General features: G+C 39.6%; 3 protein-coding genes across 8 annotated transcripts in view; 2 read left to right on the top strand and 1 right to left on the bottom strand.

Annotated features, from left to right (window-relative positions):
• LOC135490687 (neuroglian-like) overlaps positions 1-14,030 on the top strand; it is an 81,107-nt gene extending 67,077 nt beyond the window's left edge. For 5 of the 6 annotated variants that reach the window (XM_064776033.1, XM_064776029.1, XM_064776032.1 and 2 more), the window contains 10 exons: positions 70-325; positions 557-684; positions 858-1,086; positions 1,380-1,502; positions 1,722-1,901; positions 5,414-5,533; positions 6,026-6,187; positions 6,508-6,633; positions 6,829-6,904; positions 8,414-8,736. In XM_064776033.1, the coding sequence (XP_064632103.1) occupies positions 70-325; positions 557-684; positions 858-1,086; positions 1,380-1,502; positions 1,722-1,901; positions 5,414-5,533; positions 6,026-6,187; positions 6,508-6,633; positions 6,829-6,904; positions 8,414-8,645 (1,632 nt within the window). In that variant the 3' untranslated portion in view covers positions 8,646-8,736. Of the gene's footprint in view, positions 1-69; positions 326-556; positions 685-857; positions 1,087-1,379; positions 1,503-1,721; positions 1,902-5,413; positions 5,534-6,025; positions 6,188-6,507; positions 6,634-6,828; positions 6,905-8,413 lie in introns of all 6 variants that reach the window. The other variant, XM_064776031.1, reaches the window with a different exon arrangement.
• Positions 14,031-18,079: 4,049 nt separating this feature from the next.
• On the bottom strand, positions 18,080-22,107 carry LOC135491036 (protein SEC13 homolog). The gene is made up of 9 exons (XM_064776672.1): positions 21,998-22,107; positions 21,484-21,528; positions 21,097-21,212; positions 20,685-20,836; positions 20,106-20,239; positions 19,797-19,927; positions 19,426-19,546; positions 19,058-19,201; positions 18,080-18,718 (listed from the first exon to the last, which is right to left on the bottom strand). Exons 1-9 carry the CDS (start codon positions 21,998-22,000, stop codon positions 18,611-18,613), a joined length of 954 nt encoding a protein of 317 aa, XP_064632742.1. The 5' UTR covers positions 22,001-22,107; the 3' UTR covers positions 18,080-18,610.
• Positions 22,108-22,300: 193 nt separating this feature from the next.
• LOC135491464 (general transcription factor 3C polypeptide 6-like) lies at positions 22,301-24,181 on the top strand. Its single transcript, XM_064777360.1, has 5 exons — positions 22,301-22,343; positions 22,788-22,868; positions 23,113-23,236; positions 23,421-23,561; positions 23,748-24,181. Exons 1-5 carry the CDS (start codon positions 22,308-22,310, stop codon positions 23,894-23,896), a joined length of 531 nt encoding a protein of 176 aa, XP_064633430.1. The 5' UTR covers positions 22,301-22,307; the 3' UTR covers positions 23,897-24,181.
• Positions 24,182-24,563: the final 382 nt, after the last annotated feature.

Raw genomic sequence — 24,563 nt, 5'->3', positions numbered from 1 at the left:
AATGTTGCTTTTTAACCTAAGGACATGTGCAGAAGATTTCATTTACACTTAACTTTCTTTCTATTTCAGCCTATGGATAAAATTGAACACAATGGAGAGAACTTTGAATACGTGGTCGAGTGGGAATGCATGGACCCGGACTGCCAGCGAGATGACCTCAAAAAATATTCCGGCAAAAAGGAAATATCCGATCACAACAAGCGAGAAATCATTATCGAGGGTCAACAGACATATAAACGCTACCTGGTCAAAATGTACACACGGAATGCTATTGAGATATCGTCTGCACCAACGATTATTGTCTATGGATATTCAGGCGAAGATGGTAAGGAGAAGATACATTGAAAATAGTGGCTTTTCTATAGCGCTTTATATTGACTTGGGACTGTTTCAAAGCACTTTACAATCCCAATAATATCCCAGTGGGAATTATGGACGGCATCCCGGTTGGAGGAACTGTAGCTCGTGCCATAACAATCAGATTGGTTGGTTGAGATTAAATCATGCAGGCTGTTATCTTACTTCAATATCATGTACTGTTCTTTTTGTTTTACAGTACCAACAGTAGCACCGGAGAACTTCCGTGTTGATGAAGCTAGCATCACAGACAAGACAGCAAACTTCTTGTGGTATGAAGTGGACTCTAGCGTTGAGGTTATCAAGGGCTTCTTTGTCGGATACAGGGTACGTGGATTGAAAAAGTGTCTTTCTTAAGCACACACAACCACCATACCTGGCGAGGCAATCACGTACAGAGAATCCTCTGTTGCAATATTTCTCTTTGGTGCTCTTCGTCAATGTTCCGATGTACAGACAGATGTCTACAGACTTGTGAGAATGCTTCACATCTTTTTCAGATTGAGTACTGGAGAAAAGAAGAAGGATATGAAAAGAGACGAGAGACCGACATCATCATCAACAAGCCGTCTTCACAGCGTAGACGACGACAGATTGTCCGGAAAGAAATGAAGCGGACAGTAGCTGACCTCCCAGCTTACTCAGATGTCGAAGTCCAGGCCCGGGTCATCAACAAGAAATATGCCGGTCCACCGAGTAATATTATATTGATTAGAACAAAGGAGGGAAGTAAGTGTGTTTTTAAGATATTCCTTAAGACTTTTAAACTCTGATCTCTTGAGCACGATGCCTTCTCCTCAGGGACTGCCTGAGGATGCCGACAGTAGCTCAAATGAGGATGTCCAACTAGACATTTTGTAGAGAAATTACCTCTATGGAGTTGTGGTTGTGTTCTCTGGAGCCCTGTCACCCAAGTTATTTGATGGGTGACGGAGAAATAGAACAGTCTGTTAATTAGGGTTTAGGCCTACAAGTACAAAAATCAAACTGCTGATATTCAGTGTTTTATTTTCATCTTGCAGCACCTGGCCCAGTCAAAAGTTTCAAAGTAGTAAACCAATATACGACAGCCTTGGACCTTGAATGGGAGGGACCAGAAGAAGCTAATGGTGTTATAATTGGCTATGAAATATCTTATAGCATGGGTAAGTTCCATCAGTTTACATTGCTGCCAAAAGATGGAAACATCAGAAAGTAAATAACCAATTGTCTGACTGTTCAGTTTGCCTTCTGCATCTCTTTTGTTTATCTATGATATAAACTACTCAAACATGTCAAAGCTGCCCATTTTTTTACCTCTTTTTTGAAGTTGCAGAATGTTTTTTTGAATACAAACTGATATGAATATGGTCTTCTAATTTCAGTAAAAGGTTTTGAAATGACAGAAAGACAGACGGAGCCTTACATCGACAATCCAAACAGACGTCAGTACAGAATCATCGGATTAGAACCAAAACAGAAATATAGGGTTTATATCGCTGGTCACACGAGCAAAGGAAAAGGAGATGAGAGATTAACGGATGGGGAGACTAAGGTCTGGGGACGTAAGTTGAACATAATTTTCTTAGAAGAATATATGAAGGGGTGTGTGCATGAACGCAGTAAGCGACATTGCAGTCATTTTGAGGAAAAAGTTTGTCAAATTTATGAATTTGATGACCTCGGCATTACCAATCTTTGGACTGTAAAGTATTTGCCTGCTTTTTGCTAGACATGGTCATTCAGTTCATTAAAGTGTCCAATGCTATTTCCTTGGAATGATACCAGTACCCGATCCTTTGTTCGTGAGTAAACATCCCACTTTTATACGATAACTAAATGTAGTAAGAAGAGCTCGGCTGCATGGAAAATCAATGCCGAGGATAGAGTTTCATCAGGAGGGATTAGAACATATTATGCTGGAGACGTCGCTGGATTCTTGTTGATAGTGCTGCAGCTCTAATCTGTGTGACTTCAGATTAAAGAATGTATTCTGTCTTTTTGATAAGATTGCCCAACATTTGGACCGTATTTCTGCCAGGACTTCCAGGGTCAGTTCTCGGGAAAACTATTGGAAAGTGTAACTGAGATCTATGAACTTTTGCTACTGGGGGTTAATTCAGGGGGGAATATTGTCATTGACGTAACATGTGGGCTCGGTGTTGAGCCCTGGAAACTTGTAGGCGGGAATGCGTAGGTTCTGACAGTGCAAATGGCATCTTTACGATAGTATGATAGACTTTATAGTGACTTCAGAGGCTTATCGTATATTCTTTTACCAATAGGATACATGTATATCCCAATAAGGAGTTGGATCAGGTCTTTATGTCAGGATATATGCTATTGTCAAAAGTGTTAGAGTACAAAATGTAAAGAAAGGTGCTCCGAGACAGGTGACTGATACTGTGTAAATTTGATGCACCAAATCATATACTTCTGGTACACAACTCCAAAGGTGGGATCACCACATTTCCATCTATTTCTGCATTGGCAACTTTCAGATTCTAACTGATTGATTGGAAGTACAAAAACTAATTTTTTCCCGACTGTCGACAGAAGAATCTCACCGAAGTTCTTAACTGAGCTGATAAATATAAGAAGAGCTGATGTGAAACACTTCATTTTATGCGAGTTTTAGCTTTCGCCTAGTAATAGCTCGGGAGGATTCATTCCCCAGATGGCACATCTGCTTTTACCTGCATTTTGCCTGGAGTCTTGGAGTTCGGTACACCACTAAGGATTAAATATTCTGACAACTGGTTGAGAGCTATCTGGCCGGAGTATTCTTGTGGCTGACAATTTGGCATATATGATTGTGATAACAACAAGTGGTTGAAGTTGTTGTAGTATTTTTAACAACCCTTTGTCAAGCTTTTGAAGATAGTACCATACGCTTTATGGAATTTCTTGTTGAATTCTTGAAGGATTTGTTTCTACATTTTATAGTACAGCTCAGTGATTTTGAAGTATTTTGCCTGATACTGATTATTACTTGATAGTGGAGTAATCCATACCTAGTGGATACGAGTATTCTTGATATCGTCAAGCCTTGACAGTGTAATTTTGACGTGACGGAGACAGACAGTCTATTACAAAATGTCTTGGCTAGCTACCGAACTAACTGTATTCACCGTAGCGGTAGCCATTTTGCAGATTACAGCACAGAGCGTAACTGAACCACGTAAGATCTCACATTTATTCCCCCCTTGACTTAGCATCTCTCAAATCGCACCATATAGTTCAACCCAAGGGCAAATGGCTTCAAAGGGTTTTTCTGAACAGGAGAGATTTATTGGGTTGGCTCTATATTTCTCAAAATCCTGAATCTTTAGGTTGTAGTAGGAGACCTTTCTGACGTACTCCTAGAACGTGTTTACTGAGACGGCTAGGTTGGCCTAGGTACCAAGTAAAAGGAGCATTCGAAAACAGTGTAAAGAAAAACATTCGGTTCATAGAAGTTGTTGATATGAGGGGTGGGGGCGGTCATGTAGGGTTTTGGCTAAGACATGGGTTAAATGATACATTAATACATTTTCCCTTAGATGGAAGTCTCAGTTGCCTGTCACAGTGGCTCAGTCTGTCAGGGATCAGGTGAACAGTCTTATACAATAAAAAAACCAAAAGAACATCATTGGCAGACTTTGTCGACATGGGAGACATTACGTGCTATAGAATCCTACATTGACGTCAATCTACTCTTGTTAAGATTATTGATCACATATCAGCTGCGAGGCGTATTGTTAAATGGAAAGTCTTGATGCGATTAGGATTATCAGTGGGTGATGCGTTGATCTCTCTTGCACATCTGATGCAGTTTGTTGCTTAGGGAGATTTAACTCATGAGTTATCAAACTCAAGAGAATTTTAGCCGTATCAAGAGCAGGGCCAGTCAAAGCCAACTCGTACATATTTACAACTGCACCTCATTTATTTATATTAAACAAGCAATATATTTTGCTTAAGTTTAGTCTATACTATTACTGGTCGGGTATTGCACCTGGGCCTCCCACTCACTCAGCCAGTGGTTAAGTGGCACACAGGCGAGATGTAGAAGCCATCATACACCTTCAGCAACCTTGTGTGTTTGTTGCCACCTTGTGCATGTACAGGTTCTAAACCCAGTTTGTGAACCATGAACAAGTGCAAAGAAAACTGATGCTTTTTTAAAACGGCGTATCATTTCTTGACTCGTTTTCTGCCCATGTGTTTACTGTTGCATTGCATCTGCTGTTTGCAGGATAGTCAATAGCTTGGGCTATATTTATGTATGGATAGAGTTATCTAAAGGTTCCATGTGAATATGAAATATCTTAGTCAATTAATGTATAATGTTTAAGACTGGTATGATGTATAATGTTGTTCGCTGGGGACTTTACTTCAGTGTGGTTTGTAACCGGGTGTTCATCCAATGATCTTCCTATGAACAAATGTAATGCATCAACAGTGTTCATAAAAGAGATGATCAAATGAATTCCTCTAGATATTATTATAACTCAGGATAGCCAATTTGTCTTTTCTGTTTATCACCAATCATAACACAGATCATGTTTTATACTTGAGTTCACGAGGTTGCTTGATTTGCCCAGGTAAACAAGATCAAAAGCATTTATACATAAACAACAGTATGAGAAAGTAACATAACATCTAATTGCTGTATTTTTGATGGCTTCAAGTATTACCACACTTTCATTCCTGATTACATATAAAAAATCTCCCTTTCTCTTGTATCACCAATTGATTATCATTTCCCATAACAGCTCCAATACTGTCATACATTACCATTAACCATGACATAAGCAGCTTCTCATTTTCTTGCATTGCAACCTTTACCATTTTCCATTACATCTCCCATTCCTCCAGACATTACCATTAACCATGACATCAGCAGCATCATCATAACCTTTACCATTTTCCATTACATCTCCCATTCCTCCATCCAGACATTACCATTAACCATGACATCAGCATCATCATCATAACCTTTACCATTTTCCATTACAGCTCCAATACTGTCAGACATTATTACCATCCATGACATTAGCAACTTTATTATAACCTTTACCATTTTCCATTACAGCACCCATTCCTCCAGACTTTACCTTCACCAACATTGGTGAGACTGTTGTGAATGTAACGTGGGTCCCTGTCTCTGTGGACGGCCAGAGAGAAACATTTGTTTTACATTATAGAAAAACTGGTAAGTTGACTAAATATTCTTATATGTAGTCTTTGCTGTCCTGCCTCAGTGGTAACATGTAATGTCACATCAAGCTAACATATTGCATAAGGAGTTTCTCTTTCTCTACCTAGGACAACATTTCCACATTTCTTTGCTCTTGGCTCCGTCACGTCAGTGGTTGCATAGCCTTTGATTTCACCAGTAGCCTAGCTAACTGATCTGTACATCTCGCTAACAATGCAAACAAATACGATACTGTAATAACTGAGTAAGCTAGAGAATGCTGCTTTCAAGGTGAAAATAAATATAGATACTGTGTGCTTGGCTGAGGTGCATAGTGGAGCAAGATGTTTGGCTTTAATGATGGTGGATAAGTGGATAATGAACAAATTGTCAACACTTGCTTTGCTCTGTCATGGTTTTAAACATGTCAAAATATGCATTGAGTTTTCTAAAGAACACCTTGGGAAATTCCAGAGTATTCATAGCTTTGCTCTTATCTCTTTCTAGGCCAAGTAGAATGGACCAAGCAGCCTCCCGTGACGGACACAATGTGGTCCAATATAACAGGGTTGGAGCCTGGGACTCGGTATGAGGTCCGTATCATGACTACGAATGGCCGAAATCAAGAGGCCATCACTGATCTCAAGGAGGTGACAACTGCAGGATATGGTAAGACAGCCTGCTATAAATGTATTTTCGTTTTCGATACGAAAGGGGCATCCAGCAGGACCCCTTCTCCGAACAGTATCACTAAAAACTCCTTCAACTGCAATGTAGAGCAAAATGTAACCGTAGACCCCTGAAATTTGCTAGGCATGTCCAAAGCTACTTCGCAGCAATTGCTAGAATCATTAATCAATCACACTGAAATGAGCAGGGTGCCAGTGGGGGCATGCCTCTTGGATCCTCACCAAAGGGGTATTATAGGGGCACCTAAACCCCGCGCCGAAGTTGTCCCTTTAATCCATTATTCTCTTGTTTCCTTCCAGCTGCAGTTGTAGGCAATGTCGCGAAGGCTGGGTGGTTTATAGGAATGATGGTCGCTATAGCCCTGCTTCTCCTCATTCTCATAGTTGTGTGTATCCTTAAGAGGAACAGGGGTGGAAAATACCCTGGTGAGTAGTATGAAATACTCATGGTGATATTGATGCTGAAGTTGTAGATTTGCATACAGAAGTGATTGCATTTACCTCAAGAAAACTCGTCCTGTATCCAAAACGTTATGAATATGACACCCAATAGTATCTCAAAGCATCTCAAGTTTCCCTAGAACTCATGCACAACCTTATCAAATTCTGCATTTCTTTCAGTTCAAGAGAAGGAGAAGCTGCGTGGGCGAGAGTTTGAACCAACCGATGAAGCTAAGTTTGGTGAATACATGAGGGAGTAAGTATTGGGGTGAGACGAATCAATGGAGATCTTTAATGACTAAGTGGAAAACAGCAAAATCATAAATCATACCTGACATCATCAATAGTGACATCATTCTGACATCCATTTTGGTCGTCAATTCATGACCTTGCTGACACTGCTGTCTGTCACTAACATGTGCCTTATTCGTGGTCAACGTCATGCATGGTTGACTTCAATCACCTCACATTGCTTAACTGTTGTTGTTCCACCGACGATAACATACACCACATGGTTCTGTGATGCCAATTTTTGATGTACCAAATGGCATACGTTCTTGTGATGACGTCACCTTGAAATTTCCGCTCAGTCGTTAAAGAGGTCTCAGTGTAGCTACAATGCTTGTATCCTGCATCCCTAGTTAGAGTTGCTGCAAAATGCATTCATTGATTTCAACCGTTCTTCTTGAAGTGCAAATGATTTGGGCTCGTTAACTGTTGGAAGGAGCAGTTTTATAATGCAAAGTACACTTGTGGGTGTCTGGATCCCAGTTCATTCTGAAGACCAATTTTGCATGTCAGCCTACTGAGAGGTTTAAGTGGACAGTGTACTAATGTGAAAAATACATTTCTTCTACTTACATGTATATCTAACAGCAAATTGCATGAAATGCAGACATGTATTTTATCAAGAATATTTACTCTTGATCTTATTAATCAATGAAGCATTATTCTTATTTCTCTGGCACTGTCAAGTCTAACTGACTTTATTCTAAAGCATGACGGAATGTTGAAACAGCTGACACTTCGTGCATTTTGAATATTTGCCAATTGTTTGAAAAGTACTAGTGACCATTCCTGCATGTTCCCAGCTATTTAGAATTAAATTGTAATTTTGATATTGCCATTCTAAGTTAATATCATTTAAATAGGACGTTTGACTTTTAGAAGTCAGATTTTTCCAGTATAGTAAAATGTCATTCTTGTATACAGGATTTTATTTTCAATCGGTTTAAAGTTTATATAGAACCTTGACAACTCTATAATTCTATAGTGGTAGTACAAAAGTTCGATAACTATTTAGCTGACTACTGAAATTAATTAACCTCATGTTGTATTTCATTCATGCTCTGTTTTTGGCCACCGCATTTTGTGTTTTTCGGCTCCATTTCTAACACTCGGGCTGAGCTTGCATTTTCGATAAGCAGCAAAGAAAAAAATATACAAGTCACCAGTTTTCGATTTGAGTGTCCCAAATTATTGTGACTGGCCTCGATCCCTCCAGTGCTATAACTTTCATGTTATGATACTCGTGTCCAAGCATAAAAGAACTTGCACCGAGGAAATCTGCAATGACATGGGACACCCTGTACAATAGAAAACAAATTCTTGACTAATTGACTGTAAAAAGTAGATTTTTCTTTGGTGAGTCTCCTAGTAGATTTGGCTGTATTTCTAATGGTTTGGTGCTTGGTTAATAGAGGGAGTGCTTTGCCTTGTCTTGCATGCTTCTGATTTCTAACGCCCAATTTTTTTCACCTCACAGTTCAGAGCGGGATCCTGTGTTCGGCAAAAGTCATGGTTCGATAGAGAGTGCATTGAAACTGGATGCAAGTGATACTGATAGCATGTCAGAATACGCCGAAACAGACCCTAGTAAATTCAACGAAGACGGCTCATTTATCGGCCAATATGGCGGCAAGAGATACGAACCCGATTCGACGCCCACAGATTATACTCCATCGAGTCCACCATTCACTACATTTAAAGGTACTTAGTCACACCAATAGAGAGAGCTTTTTGGCCGTTTTTAATTTCTAATTGTTTTCAATGTTCTCTTTCACTAGTGGCGAACGGGATCAGCCTGATATCGCGAAGAGCTCGGGATCGATAGACAGTGCTATGAAAGTCGATGCGAGCGACTCGGATAGTATGTCCGAATACGCCGAAACTGACCCGTGTAAATTCAACGAGGACGGTTCTTTTATTGGCCAATATGGCGGCAAGAAAATTGAGGCCACGCCCGATATGAACTCACCGTCTGCTTTGTCGACCTTTGTATGATCGTGGCAGTTGTGTCATTCATTTTGGGGGACGTTGCTTATCTTTCTCTTCAAGAACGGAGTTATGGGATTTAATTCAGATCTCAAGGTGTGTCCACTCAAAGTTCTCAGTAACTGAACACTGAGGGGAACAGCTTTTAGCAATTTTTTTGCAGTGACAGGCAATTTTTGTGGCAGCGCTGTGCAATGAAATTAGCTTTACCGCAGGCAATTTTCTTGTTGCTGCCTATGCTTAATGATTGAAAGCATGGCTGTATCTTTGTTGTACAACGTTGCGATAATTGTTGTCTCATGTGATGCGATAGATTGGCAATATACTGTGTCAATGCGTTTAAGCCAGCTGTGGGCAAGATACCTGTACAAAGGCCTAATTTACCTGTAACAGGCCTAAGAAAAGTTGTCTCCCCTCTGGTGTATAAATCTGTCGGCACAGTATTTGTTGTATATGTAACAAAAATCAGTTGCTTAAGTCTGCCACGGGCTCAAATATCAGGCTGTAGACAAACTCAGTCTTTGAGGGGGTAAAATGTACGTCACATAGATTCACAGGGAGTAATATCATCAAATCATTCAACTTCAGCATAGGTTTGTTATATCTATCTCTGATTTCGATGAAACTAAATTTGTAATTTTGTTTCTTCAGCCTCATCAGTGCATGTTTATTTGTGTTATCCTTTGCAAGAATTGTTGAAATTTCAATATGTTACCTTGCCAATGTACACTTTACCCTTAAATGGTTTTAAATTCCCTGTAAAGGATTTGATTTTTTAGAAATGACTGTGTCAGGGCGCAGAGATTAACTCAAGTGACATCAGTTACCTCCTTTGGTGAGAGATATAGATTCGGAAATTTTACCCAAAACCGTTACAGTATCAGGGTTAAAGCCAGTTTTTGGTGAAATGAACAATAGGCTATATATATACCATGAATATTTTATGCACTGAGTGTAGCTTTTGTAAATTTGCCACCTTCAACTAGAAAAGTATCAGATCCACATATTGGCCCTGCAGCTGATGCCAAATGAGTGTATATCATTAAAAAAAGTTGCTCTAACTTTGAACAACTTTTGTAAAAGTTTGGTGTGGTCTGCATGGCGGATATGCTGCAACGAAAAGAAAGTTTCAATACAAAACGTATAGGATCCTCGATAGGCCTACTGATGAGCCTGATCGGAAATACTATGTGCAATAGGTGGTAGGCCTTGAAAAGGTGTGTCACATTTTCCTTCTATCCAGTTTTGTTTTGTTTGATAAGAATTGTTTACATAAATCTTGTATAAATTTTCTATTTATTAGTTTAGCTAAATCATCAGGAAAATACTCAATGATAGATAGCAGAGGTGTTTTGCCAGACAAGTTCATTGAATGTTGCTTGGAATTGCATCTAAATTTTGTTAAAGAATGTGTGCCACGTGCTATATGTATATGACGTTTTATGATATACATGTCTTGGGTCAATCAAAAAGGATAAAATGAATCGATAAGTGACTTAAGTCCAGAAAAATCTTTTGATCACAGTAATTTAGATACACCCTGTATATCACGTAATGAATGACCAGTCATTTGCGATATACCATCTTGATCGAGGTTTTTGCAGTCATTTTGAAGCTCTTTTCAGTTGAAGGAGTATAGCTGGACCACCTGCCACTAAACGTCACAAACAGAAACTGAAAGCAGTTGAAGTTATATCGATGTAATTGAACAAAATTGAAATGGATTGAATGTCTTGAAATTGATTTGATGCTTCACACATCCATATTAGTAGCTTGTTTATATGAACATGATTTATAATTTTTTTACACTATACTGCCAATATTTTACTAAATTAGCGCTTGTGTTCAGTTTTATATGTTTATAGAGGCAGATATTGCTCACGGCCGACATTTAGTATCCTAAGCATTAGTAAAGCATTGATTAATTAGGAGGCTGAGAATTTGAATTTAGGTCCTGATTTTGTATATAAATTCAAATATGGTGTGTTCACTTCTATGGCAATGAATTGCAGCGGATGTAAGGTAAGGTGGTACAAGTATAGTCATGATGCACAGTACAATTATACTAATGGGATGGACCAGAGCGATTCTCCTTGTCACAAAATGCTGTACATCGGGCTGTTAGCTCTGGCCAGATGGGCCATTCTTAGCTCAGGCAAAAGCCTACCAGACTTTTAAACTTTAACAATTATAGTCTCAGCTGTCCGTAGATGTGAATACCAGCTGTTTATCTACACTTAAGGCCGACTCGAAGTGGCTGTTATTGTATCACTTTACCTTACATTCTATCCTTCTCTCTGATATTGAAATCTCTGAAAGATCTAACATCAGTTAGTTCTATTGGCATATTGCGACACTTCTAAGTCTAGTTGTCTTCACCTTCACTAACGCGACATTCATATGTACCGTTGTCCTACCATATATATAGTTGATGAATTTTGTTATGTCATAGTCCCCAAAATCTGTTGTAGAGAATCTAGTCGGTAGATGTAGAAGTTGGTCATTTATTGCTATTATTCATTGATAATCCACGTATCAGACCAATTTGCCCTGAAGTAGAATTACGCCGATTAAAGGAATTGTTTCATGAAATGCTTCCAAAATGCGGAGGTGTAAATTAACACCCAGTTATTTAGTCCGAGTTCCAGAGATCCTTAAAAGCTCAAATCTTAGCATTTTCATCAGCCCCTGATGTTTAACTGTGAATATATTGATATGGTCAGATTTCTCAAAAGGTTTTGGCTTGGAAATTTGGATTTTAAATCAAAGATGGGTAAAATCAAGTCCTATGTGCTCTCAGGCTAGTATGGGAGGGTCTTAATTCGGATGAGACATTTCCTTTAATTTCTCAGAAATCCTTCCCAGGTCAAAATGGGCTCACAAATTGCTTGATAACATGTAAGTACATATAAATTATGTGTATGTGACAATGCATCGTACTGTATATTTGAAATCTGTATATTTATTATCATGACACAAACGCTTTCATATTATGTAACAATACTCAAGGCCGTAGTTAAGGTATTTCTAATTATTTAGTCTTAGTGTACCAGAACTTTGTAAATTCTAATGCAAAAAAATTTGGATGCTGAATGGGGACACATATATTGGTCATTTTATCACATGATCAAGTGTCATTGTAAATTATTAAGATAGCATCTAGCATTCAAAAGGGGGAGATGATATGATAATCTGTCATCCTTAAAAGACCGGAGGAGCTTCCTACAAAACAGAAAATGAACTAGACATGTTTGTACATTTATATGCACCAACAAGACTAGTTCATTTTCTGTTTCCTAGACGTCTCCCTGGGATTTCAAGGCTGGTACATTTATTCATACATCTAAAAAAATTTGCCAACTTGGGATATTTTATGGGAATTATTCTATTAAAGGAAGTTTGAATTCAGGTATTGGTCTATTGGTTTATTAGAAAGAAACCACGTTTTGGCACCAATCTTGAAGTTCTTTTGAACGAAAAATTCCCATAGCATGTCCTGATTGCTTGATAAAGTTTCATCTTTGCGGCAGTTAGTGGGCGAATATGAAACTTTTATGATATGTACGTGTAATGCTACTTTGTCATGTCAACTACTGTACGGTGTGTCAGATCAACGACCCCTTTTTATTCCCATGACAAAAAGGAGTAAAATTGTTGTAAATTTCATGTATTCATCTGTCCATTTGTGGCGCCTTGTACACAGGGTGTCACTCAGTCCTCACACTGAACCATTGACCTCAAGGCCATATTTTGACCTTGACATAAGGTCATACATTGACCTTGGCAGAAGGTCATTATGATGTCCGCACTTATTAATGAAATGTACACTAGTAAAGTTTTAGCAACTTTGGTAGATATTTAAGTGGAATCATTTTATGTAACATCATTTGCAATGAGTGATTTACAATTGTCACTGTATCTTCTTTGAAAAGAGTCAGGCATAATGCCACTGGATTTTGCTAGCTGTTGCATTTTCCTTGGACAAGAGCACTGAAAATAATATTTGACAATATTCATGTCAAAATGTCTAATAATTGTCATGATACCTCAAAATATTCTCTTCATGGTTTTAAAAGCACAAGAAAACAACAATTGCGACGGTTGAAAAATGATTCTTATCTTGCCTAATTTGAAGACTACGTCCAAGTATGTATAGTACACATACTTGCTATAAGCATTCAATAATTATAACCAAAATCACTTACTTAGAGAATCCTGTCAAAATGATTTTGTCATTGATGAGGTAACTAGACAATTCCTCACATTAGCCTTTACATTTAACTTATAGGACAAAGATGATCTCAGAATGAGTATACATGTATAACTATGACACATTTCATATATGTGGTATTGATCTTATGTTAAACATATTCTCTCAGAACTTGTGACAAAAGAAAAAATGCATGAAAAATGGCTGCTGTGTTTTTTTATGATTTAGAAACATGCTTTGTCCATTTGAACACTTGTAAAGAAACATATACCGTATATATATTGTTAGTACCATTGATTGTAGTAACTAGCTGGCAGTTTCTCTTTTGTGCTTCTGAGCATTCTTTATGTTTGAATGATGCTGGAAATGCACACACACACCCCAATCATTACTATTGAGCATGTTATTCCCATGTCATTTAGCCCCACCCTCAATGGTGAGTCTGAATGATATGATTCTTGCCTGCATGGTCAGTTATGGGTTCAATAGTCTGTATCTAAAATTTAAAACCTGCCAAAATCACACCATGCAAACCTCACACAATTGCCTGATTTTGGATGAAAAAGAACTAAACGACCTATTGGTAATATGTGTGAGAAAGACTCAGTTGACTAAGGCTTACCTATTTTCACCATGGAGTATGTTTTCAGCAAACTAGTAATGCAAGTCCAGCATTATTTTCAAGAGGTTTGATCAACTATCAGATTCTGGGAATTAATCGCAACCGCATTTCATGTTTAAATGAGAACAAGAATTGGTATTTAGGCCGATCGCATTGAAACTCTGATAACTAAGACTTTAGTTATTCACTGTGTACAATGTTTTTTTAATCCTGTTGTTTTTATTATGCTATCAGCTGTTCTTGGACAATAAATTGTGTGTAATGTTTAATAGATAATGTGTTTAATTACATCTTCTATATCAATCTCTTATACATCTTTTACTCAAGTCTCACTCTTCTATCACCTTTAGACTGTGAGATATCCCAAACACATCCTAAGGAAGTCACAGGTTAATGTTCACTCCTGCACGAACCCTATAGACATTTCCCCTCATTGGCTAAAAGTACAGGTGTTCTGTACCTTTAAGCCAATCCACACAATGTTGTTGACAAACACTATACCAGGACTTATAATATCATATGTGAATGTGTTATGAATGGACACACTGTTGTAATCTGCCTTATACACATGATGTCTCAGAAAGGCTCTATAAAGCCTGTTATCCAGATCCAGGGCCTGACAGTGAGACATTGTCACAACCTATCTCCCCACACCAGACAAACAAATAATGCTTTCGCAATCTTCCTTGCCCTACACAGGATGCCTCAGTAGAAGACAAATCAGTTCAGCCCTTGCAAATCAAGGGCCTGACATTGAGTCTTCGTCACAACCTATCTCTCTCACACCAGCATTGCAATCTGCCTGGCTACATACAGGGTGTCTCGTAAGAAGACTGATAGAGATCGAGGCCCATACATGAAGACATAGCCACAACCTCTTATTGCCACATCAGTCAGAAATTGTCATAATCTTCCTTGTTTTGCAGGCTTTTAAGGATATGCGATAATATAAGCCCGTTCATCCATTGGCCTGACATAAAGACAATATCACAACCTATGACGGTTGCACCATCACCATGCAGTTACACATTCTGTTGCAATCTGGCTTGCTGGGCAGGCTCTCTCAGGGGAGGGGAGGTAATATAAAGCTTTGTAACCAAGGGCCTTGCATGGAGACATTGTTACAACCTATCCCTGTCGTACCTGCTGCACATACTGTTGTAATCCGCCTTGCTACATATACACAGGACAGTGGAGTTAACGCAGTCCCATTAGGTCTATAGATCCATGCACATGATTGGGAACAATGTTTACATAACAGAGCATTGGCTATTGTCATGTCCTAATGCATTTGTACATTGTTACTGTAACGTGACCCGCCGTCTTCATAAACGTTGTTCCCAATCAAGTGCATGGATCTATAGTTGTGACTCTCTCATCAATCTCACAGCTTTGATGAGACGGTGGAGCTGTCTTTCCCGATTATGCCCGGTTGTGACGGTCTCATCTCTCTATGACACAACAGTGGAGGAGCCAGTTCCAATCGCCTTGCTAATATACAGGGCGTCTCAGATAATGTTCCATAGGCTTGTAAACCACTGTCTTGCCCGATTATGCCTGGTTGTGACGGTCTATGACACGACAGTGGAGGAGCCAGTTCCAGTCGCCTTGCTAATCAATATACAGGGTGTCTCAGATTAGGTTCTATAGGACCTGGGAAGACATCGCCGCAACCTGTCCCTGCATGTCGCACCTGTTTGGCATACTGTTGCAAATCGCTTTGCTCATTCCGTGTGTCTCTGATCGATTCGGTTCTACAGGGTTATAAATCAAGGACCTGGCATGATGACATCGTCACAACCTATCCCTGTCGCGCCTGTTAGGCATACTGTTGCAAATCCCTTGCTATATATATCAGGATGTCTCAGAATAGGTTCTAAAAAGGCTGGTACACCATGGACCTGGCATGGACACATCGTCACAACCTGTCCATCACTGTCGCTTGTGTGAGGCAAACTGTTGCCTTGGAATAAACAGTGTGTTTCAGATAAGGTTCTATCAATCTCACAGCTTTGGTGCGACGGTGGAGCTGTCTTGCCCAATTATGCATGGTTGTGACCGTCTCATCTCTCTATGACACGACAGTGGGGGAGCCAGTTCCAGTCGCCTTGCTAATATACAGGGTGTCTCAGATTGGGTTCTATAGGCTTGTAAACTAAGGACCTGGAATGGAGACATTGTCACAACCTAACCCTCTCGCTTGTGTAAGGCATACTGTTGCGATCCGCCTTGCAAAATACAGGATGTGGAGCCTCAAGGACCATACTTGAAGACATAGCCACAACCTGTTATTGCCGCACCAGTGAGCCACTCGTGTCGCTCTTGCACCATCTAGATATATTCTATCGCAATCTTTCTTGCCTTTGAAGAAGAAACAGCAGTCTAGCCCTTGCAAATCAAGAGTCTGACAAGGAGGCTTCGTCACAACCTATCTCTCTCCACCATCCCAATTCAACATGGTGAAGTGCTGTCAGTTCACCCTGCTGAATTGAGGATTTCCCATGGTGAAATTCAGACACGCTTAGGCTGGTTGCCAATCCATTAATTCCTTGGCGGACCCTCGCTGGTTCTATTTGACACACATGTCCAAACCAACATAGTGTGCTCCTTTTCATTAACAGTGAGACTGGGGGATGATCTGTGCTTCTCCAGACCTCAGTGTTTCTATTGCGTTGCAGAAAGGATTTATAAAGCCTTATAACAAGGGGCCATACATGGTGACAAGTTCACAACCTATCACTCGAGTACTTAGACATACCGTCACAATCATGCTATACACGAAACAGGAGGACATTTTCTCATAAGAGCAATGGTCCGACGTGAAGGCATCGTCACCACCTATCTCGTCGTAGCAGTGGACATACTGTTATAAACAAGATGTCTCTGAAAGGGATCTGGACATGAAGCCAACCATTATCACTACCGATGATTGTCGGCTAGACAAACGACCACAATCTTCCTTGCTGGGGAGGGTGTCTCAGTAAATGATCTGCGATAGAAACCTTGTATTGAATGAGGGGCCGACATGGAGACAACGTCACAATCAACCATTCATTGTCGCACCTTCTGCACATCCTGTCGCGATCTGACTTTTTATGCTCAGAATGTCTTTGAACGGCTTTATAAGGCATCACAACATATCTCTCGTACCATCTGTCGGGGCTCAAGGGCAAAAGACGAAAACAAACATGTAGCCACAACCTACAGTTGCAAACTTATGTCACAATCTTCCTTGTCATGTACAGACTGTCTTAGGAATGGATCTGTTACATAACTCATTGTAGCCAGGGGCCTTACATGATGACAATGTCACAACCTATCCCTGTTGTACCAGTTAAGACATACTGTCAGAATCTGCTATACACAGGATGTCTCAGAAAAGTGCCTTAAAAGCCTTGCATCAACAAGGGCTGACTAGGAGACATTGTCACAACGTATCCCTGTTCCACCAGTTAAGACATGCTGTCGGAATACTCCTAGCTATACACAGGATGTCTCAGAAAAGGGTCTGCAAAGCCTTTTAACAGGGTTGGAAGCGTTATGATGTTGCCACAGGACAACGAGGTAGGCCTACTTCAGATACATTAGCTACCTTAGGAACATGAGTGACTTCAAGTAGGCAACTTGAGGTGACAAGTACAGTACTGGGGCTGATATTGCAGTAATAAAGAAACGCTACCAAATGTAGAGGGGGCATGATATTGAGCTGTATCAGCAGGATGTACATCCAAGAGGCTCTTGAGCTGTCTCAATGACCAGTTTGGACTTGTCTTCAAATGCACAGTGAGATCTACCAAGGAAAGAATTGTCCAAAGGTATTAGGTGCTTCAGGTCAGTGAGCCTTCTCAATGGTGAGGCTGGGCCAGTCTTCACGTCGCCATCGAAATAGAAGCTCTACCAAAGGCAGAATGGTCTCGATTTTCTCTTAAGGACTGCATTGGAGATGAGCAACTTGTTGGAGTCTACGAGTTGCCATGAAAGGCCCATTATTCATGACCCCTCCCAATAGGCTACTTGAGTTGCCAAGTAGGGTACTTGGATTTGCTTTAAAGTGCTCTATGGCTCTACCAAAGGCAAACAGGTTGTGCTAGAATTGTCCGAGGTACACGAGGTACCTATGGTTCTCAAACTAGTTCAGGTACACGATCTTGTTGAGGTTTCAAGTAGGGTACTTGGACCTGAACAATTCGGGTACTTGGACCTGTCTTCAAGAGTACAGTGAGATGGTGGCTCCACCAAAGACAGGCTCATGATTTTGTCCTTAGTGCACACTCTTTAAACTTTCTCTCTGAAGCAAACATCAGCAGTCAAGGGTTGTTATTAAATATACTTTATTAATAAGACATCTACAGTGTTCCAAATCAACATAATACAATAAATGCCAACATTCATTTTGCCAATTGTCCCCCAAAATACATGTACTTCTTGATATACCTAATCCAAAATGTTTCTTTTTTCATCTAAAATAGAATGTTTTGGATATTTGCCCCTCTATCAATTTGAAAGTACTGAAAATGTTTGTTAGGTAGGGCCTTGGAACATGCAAATTGAAGATTTGCACCCTCTTCTTTATACCATTAGACTTGCCAAAAAGTGGTGCGAGTCGGCCTAACCAGAACGTGAAAAGTTCCAAGACAGAGGATTTAACAATTGTCACTTTTCATAGAATTCAAATTTTTGACAAAATTGTGACAGTTCCAATCAACTACGTGAAGTAGATCCAAAGAATTTCATAAAAAATTGCCATTCACGAATGGTCCAGTCCCCACTTTGAACAAAAAAGGACACATCCAGAATTGTGCACTTCCATATATAACACAACATAAACATCCATTAGTCTATTATTGTTATCCCTGTTATGCCGTCTGCTCCGCTGGGTGACTTTCGATTACTTGACCTTGGCCTTTATTTACATCACTAACACAAACCCACTGCCCTTCTAACGTTTCCTTCCACAGGCTTACCTGAAAATAAAATGGCTTTGCGTTTAAACAGTGGTGCAGTAATCAAGATGAGCTGTGTTGATAGTCAATAGTTCCATACTAAATTTTACCTCAAGGAGAGCAGCCTTATGCGAACTAGTGACAGAACAGTGGAGTGACCGAGACAATAAGCTTCAGAGACATACATACATGCCTCAAAAACTAGGACCTGGTCTTCTCCAGCTCAAATGAACTTTAGTAGCAGAATGGCAAAAATCATTGTTGCCTTGACAATCTTAGTTTCTGACCCAGGAAAGGAAGACTCACTTGGCTAAGTAAAACAACTGCTGGGATCCAGATACCCATTTACCATTGACTCACCTTATTGTCACCACCAGATACTGCCAATATATTTCCTGTCACTGACCAGCTGACGTGCCAGACCACGTCATTAAACTTGTGCAGCACCTTTGAAGTCCAGTTTGTACTTGTACCGTCGTTGGTCCAGATGATGACTCGGCAGTCCTGAAGGAAGGAATTCAGCGTAACAATGTTAAGAGAAACTGGAAAACCTTTTCTAGACATGACGAGATGCTGACAGGCTGGGTAGAACATGGTTTATAATCTCTGTCGGAAAGTCAGATTAAGGTGGGCCAAAAACAGGATCAAAGCTCTATTAAACCCTGACAAACAACTAGGCTTCTGTCATTTTAACTAAACACCACAGTAACTAAATAATGCAAACAAACCTGAGAACAACTGGCGATGACACTCTTAGCCAAACCTATAGATGGTGCCCATGCTACGTCACGAATCCAATCGCTATGGCCTTCCAATTTTTGTTCCTCCACCCACTGATCATCTTCCTCTCTGGAAAAAAGAAAAGACATATGCATGTACAGTCATGAGTCTCTGGGAGCCAAGTGCATACATTCCTGAGAGTTCCAGTGAGACCTTATCATTTTTAAGGACACGAATCCAGTGGCTGGCTCAAGATAGATCACAATGTGTGGGGTTTTGAATCCACCACAAGCAAATCACCCACCACAAGCAAATCACAAGTTTTACATCTTAACCACAAAAAGGTCAAACCATCTCTCTTTCTTTGTCACAAACCCACCTCCAAATCCTGACAAGATCGTCGCATCCTCCCGACACAAACCGCTTCACAAGTGGTGGCTTCTGTACTTGTGAATCCAGCAGTGAATTGGGATTAACACCTGTGCTCCAGCTAACAGCATTACAACCAATCTGCAAGAAAACGCACAACAGAATGATGGCAGTACAGGGTGTTTCAAAAACTTGACAACTAAATAAAATCCGCAAATGACATTATTTAAAAGAATTGATTACAGATTGAGATGTTCAGCTCTCTGAATTCCAGTCTCGATTCAAAATTGAAGTTTTCTTTTCAACATGGATCACTTACAGTATGTGCATTATTTATTTTCTTTGTGTCCCAAGAGCCGTCACCGGAGCTGCTTATGACTGATATGGAACCATCAGAACTACCACAAGCCAGCATCAGACCAAACTCCATGGGGGCCCAGCACACAGAATTCACTGCAAAGTAATAAAGTATTGAGATCAAGCAGCTATCAAGTTGAATGAATAATGAATTGATATTTCTGAATATACCGACAACTTCTTTGTTATTACCTAAGCTGGCATTAAGAAGAAGGTTGCGTTTTTTCTGTACCCAAAGAGAAGAGTACAACTACCACACTTCTTTTTCACCACCCTCCTAATTCATTTCTATCAGGTCCCTCCCTTTTTGCAGCCCCAACCCTGCTAGTTGATGCCAAGCTTTCACAAGGAAGAACACTGCATTTGAGATCAATTTTCTCCGGCATTTTTGTTGGTATGAACTGTGCACGTTAGACAATCATGAGTGTTGCATTACTATGCCATTTCAAAAATCTGATTGCTAAGAAGTGAGGACGTAGTATTTTAAGATGACGAGCAACACTCCATCCAAAGACTCTGCAGATTCCTCATTTTCACGTACCTGAAGAATCATGCCCAGCATACTCGTATATGTTTTCCCACGTTCCACCAGATTCTTTCCAAATGATCACTTTCCGATCATATCCACAAGATGCCAACAAGCTTCCGAACATCGGGTGAGACCAGGCCACTTGCCATACTGGACCTTCATGCCTAGAAAATAACAATATTTGTTGTGGTAAGCATTTTAGAATAATAAAAGAAACTTAAATATTGAAAGACTTGAAACCGAAACAAGATTTTTCAAAATCACAGCAACCATTTCAATTGAAGAAGAACCAAATCATTCATTCAATTAAAAAAATAATAGAAGAGTGTACGGTGTACCAATTTTGACCCTTCATTCAAAGGCCAGTGACATAACTATACCACATCACCATTTTGAAATTCTTCGGATGTTCAGATTAACTCACCCCCGGAGATCAGCAAGAAGTGTCTGCTGGCCATTCTTGACATCAAATATTTTGACGGAACGATCAGATGAACACGTTGCTAGTCTTACTCCATAGTAGTCCATCTGGGCATCATGCTAAAAATAGAACATGGGAAAATGTGACAACTGAAATAAAAAATCATGAACTATTCTTAAATCAGTGCAAGTGTGAGAAGTCGGGCCTCATATTAAATCGGCCAAACTTTTCACTACATATACTAAATTATAGTTGTACCCTCTTTTCCCAACAGTCTGTAGTCTTCCTCAAGAAGGCATTGGTCAGCAATAATTAATGCAAAACAGGTTGAGCTCATACATGTTAAACAAGAATAAATAATGAATGGCTTTATTCCTTTTGAATACTCACAATCATGTCTTCATGAGCAGTATCAACTGAATTGATCACGGAAACCTACAAAGAAAACATTTGAGCTGGTTAGAACATAATCTAATGCAGCAAAAGGTCAAGTGAATCGAAATTTGATCACGGAAACCTACAAAGAAAACAAGGCTAAACTTTAGAATCCCCGATCGGAAATGACGTAGTTTGATCGCATTCATTCAACTATAAATCCATTGAACGGTGGTGCTTGGATATAGTCAACCGATGACCTTTTTTTGGGGTGTGATCGGGGATTCTAAACTCGTTCCGAAAACAACATTGGTGTCTAGTTTGAATAGTAAGGCAGAATACTGTAGTTTCACTGTGGACTGTAGTATAACTGACTTAGTGTGTAGTAGTGTACATGATGTATGTATCCAACACTTACACTGGCATTTTAGCAACAGATGGGGAACCGAAATGAAATAATGAATGGGTGAAATATCGACAACTAAAGCTTTTATGATAAAATGATCAATACAGAAATTAAGACAAATACCATTTTAACCAATCTGTTGTCTTGATCTTCCCAGAAAATATGCAGTTTGTCAGAAAACGGCGACTTTGTCGCAACTTCTATGACACGATACCGGCCGACTAATTTCGACGGACGTGGCGTACAACTACTTCCGCTTCATAAAAAATTAAAAAATACATAAAACTTTAGTTTTTCTCCTTAACATTGGCTTTATTTGAACACAATATATCTTAATTTATTCTCAGTATATCAAATATTGTTCTTTATTGCTGTGTTATCAAGGGTAGCCCCAATTAATGTGTCGATAAAATGTTCCGTCGAATTTCTGAGCATGGCTTCTAAAGATGCAAGCGAAGACGAATTTGAGGTAATAATTATCTTATTTCTTCATATTTATGAGTCACATTGGTCGTGGATTGAATTCAGATGGAAGCAGCTTGTAAAACTGTTCCATAAAAGCTTTTGTTGAAGATATCGGAGTGCAAGTTCGATGCGAGAATGCTTCTTGAATGTTCTAAATGTCAATGGCATTAATCTATGGAGTGCCAAAACTGCCAATATTTCTTCCACCTCGTCGTGAAGAGTAAATGCATTGAACAAAAGCACTTTGCCAATCAAAACAATGGTTTAATGTAAGATTTTCTGGCACTAGAATTCACCATTAGTGCCGTCAAAATCAACATACTAGACCCCAGCCATATTGTATATAACTCGGCAAAGATCGGCCACTCTATCTCATGCTGATGCTCAATGACGACAATGTCAATGATGCTGGTAAAGGTCTGATCATCAGTCATGTTGTCTTTTTCAGGATACATATGTTTATGTTGAGGTATCAGGATTGAGTGACACCAGTTTTCTCCATAGTGCGAATGGTGAATGTAAAGTTTTGGTAAGAATGTATTTCTTTGAATGAAATATTTCTTGTTACATGAGAACCTCTCATATGACAATCATGCAATGGGGAGATTGTAAAAGCTGAATGTGATGCAACCCTGATTGTTGGCATGCCATAAACTAAATACGTAACAGTCACAGAGACAAAATGGTTCCAGACTTAACATAAATTGGACTGAAAATGCAATGAATGAGATGTACAGATATATATTGAGCTCTTGCTTTCTTATTTCATTTAGGGTTTAGATTCAGAGAAACCAGTATTTGAATTTGGAGGGCAAATCTTCACTGGAAATTACAAAGATGTTTTAGGGACGGCAGTTGTATTTGAAGAAGATGAGGAGAAGATTAGGTCAGGAGAAGGTGAGAGTGTTCATATTGAACAAAATAAATCTGGGTTACCTCATAGTGTCAGGCTTGGGGCGGGCTCTGTTCCTCATTCACAAGATGTCTAGTAATATTTAGCAATGATATTGAGGTCTAGTGAGGGCTGTGGATAGCCTTATATCAGCAAATGTGAAGCTAATTCACTGAGTCTTTTTCCTAGGTGTTGAGATCATCCAGTCAGAGCTGGACCCAGAACACAGCGTCCAAGTTCAGCCTCTACGGTTCAAATGCATTACAAACAAAAAGCTGCATTTATTCAAGGGATTTCTCTCGGAGAAAGGGGACGGGAAAGACATAACAGGTTTGTTTGTTTACATATCCTTGTGATCAGCTTGAAATGAAATTGCCTTTTGTGCAAAAAATATCCAGTCGTATTGATAAAGTACTGTCGCTTTCACAGGAGAAGTAATTTAACCATAGATTATGATCCTATAGTTCCTAAAACTCAATTATGTTTTGATGACGAAGATTTTTTTATACTTCTTAGGATGTGCAGAAGTTGACCTGGAGGATGAAGAGGAGGCTGACGATGATACAACTATGGAAGCAGATGCTGACAATGCCGATGATGCTGATGAAAAAAATGAGCCTGATGTTGAATCTGCAGTGGAGAATATGTCGGTCGATCAAACGTGATACAGAAGAGAAGACCATAAATTATGGTTGACAGAGCTAAGAATGAACCTCATGGCTGTCGTAGAGAAGACAACATCGATTATGGCTGTCATAGAAGATTTCAACATTATGGCTGTTCATTGAAGTAGACCATGAATGTGATGGCTTTCATGCTGTAAAGCAGGCCATGAGTGTCATATGTCTCTTGGCATCTTGGCACTGTAAAATATAAGAGCTGTTTGGTTGGTCTCCTGGTGAATGTCCCAGTTTCCAGTAAATAGTAATGAAATTGATGGGATGCAAGTATTGTGGTTGTTATTTTGTTGAAAATAAAGAAAATATTGATTAGACTGGTAATCACTCTTTTTGTGTGTCTTATCCATGCACTGACTGAGGTCCTGTGTGCTGAAGTTACTCGGATAATGGTTTTCAAGTGCTCCAGAAAAACCATGGATGACAACAATGACATCTTCATCAGAATTGTTGGATAGTTTTCCTGACCAGACATGAGCTGGAGGAGATAACAACACATTTTGGCTCACCACACCCTCATACTTACCAAATGCATGGACCCTCGCTATCCTAACCTATACTTGACTCTTCACTCCCTCAACTGCAGTGAGATGACCATGTGTCCTCCATGCATGTTCTTCGAGCCTTCCATCCCATCCCCAAGTGCATGGAGGTA

The sequence above is a fragment of the Lineus longissimus genome, chromosome 7 (assembly GCF_910592395.1).
Source record: "Lineus longissimus chromosome 7, tnLinLong1.2, whole genome shotgun sequence".
Lineage (NCBI taxonomy): Eukaryota > Metazoa > Nemertea > Pilidiophora > Heteronemertea > Lineidae > Lineus > Lineus longissimus.
Note: the sequence above shows the minus strand (reverse complement) of the source record. Positions and strands in the feature narration are given on the sequence as shown.

Excerpts from the sequence above, each read along its gene's own strand:
- LOC135491036 (XM_064776672.1), bottom strand. Across the intron at positions 20,837-21,096 it reads CTTCTTGCTGATCTCCGGGG|GCATGAAGGTCCAGTATGGC; the intron begins GTGAGTTAATCT and ends GTTATTTTCTAG. Across the intron at positions 20,240-20,684 it reads TGCTGGGCATGATTCTTCAG|TGAATTCTGTGTGCTGGGCC; the intron begins GTACGTGAAAAT and ends ATTACTTTGCAG.
- LOC135491464 (XM_064777360.1), top strand. The coding sequence starts at position 22,308 with ATGGCTTCTAAAGATGCAAGCGAAGACGAATTTGAG. Across the intron at positions 22,344-22,787 it reads CAAGCGAAGACGAATTTGAG|GATACATATGTTTATGTTGA; the intron begins GTAATAATTATC and ends TGTCTTTTTCAG. Across the intron at positions 23,562-23,747 it reads GGACGGGAAAGACATAACAG|GATGTGCAGAAGTTGACCTG; the intron begins GTTTGTTTGTTT and ends TATACTTCTTAG.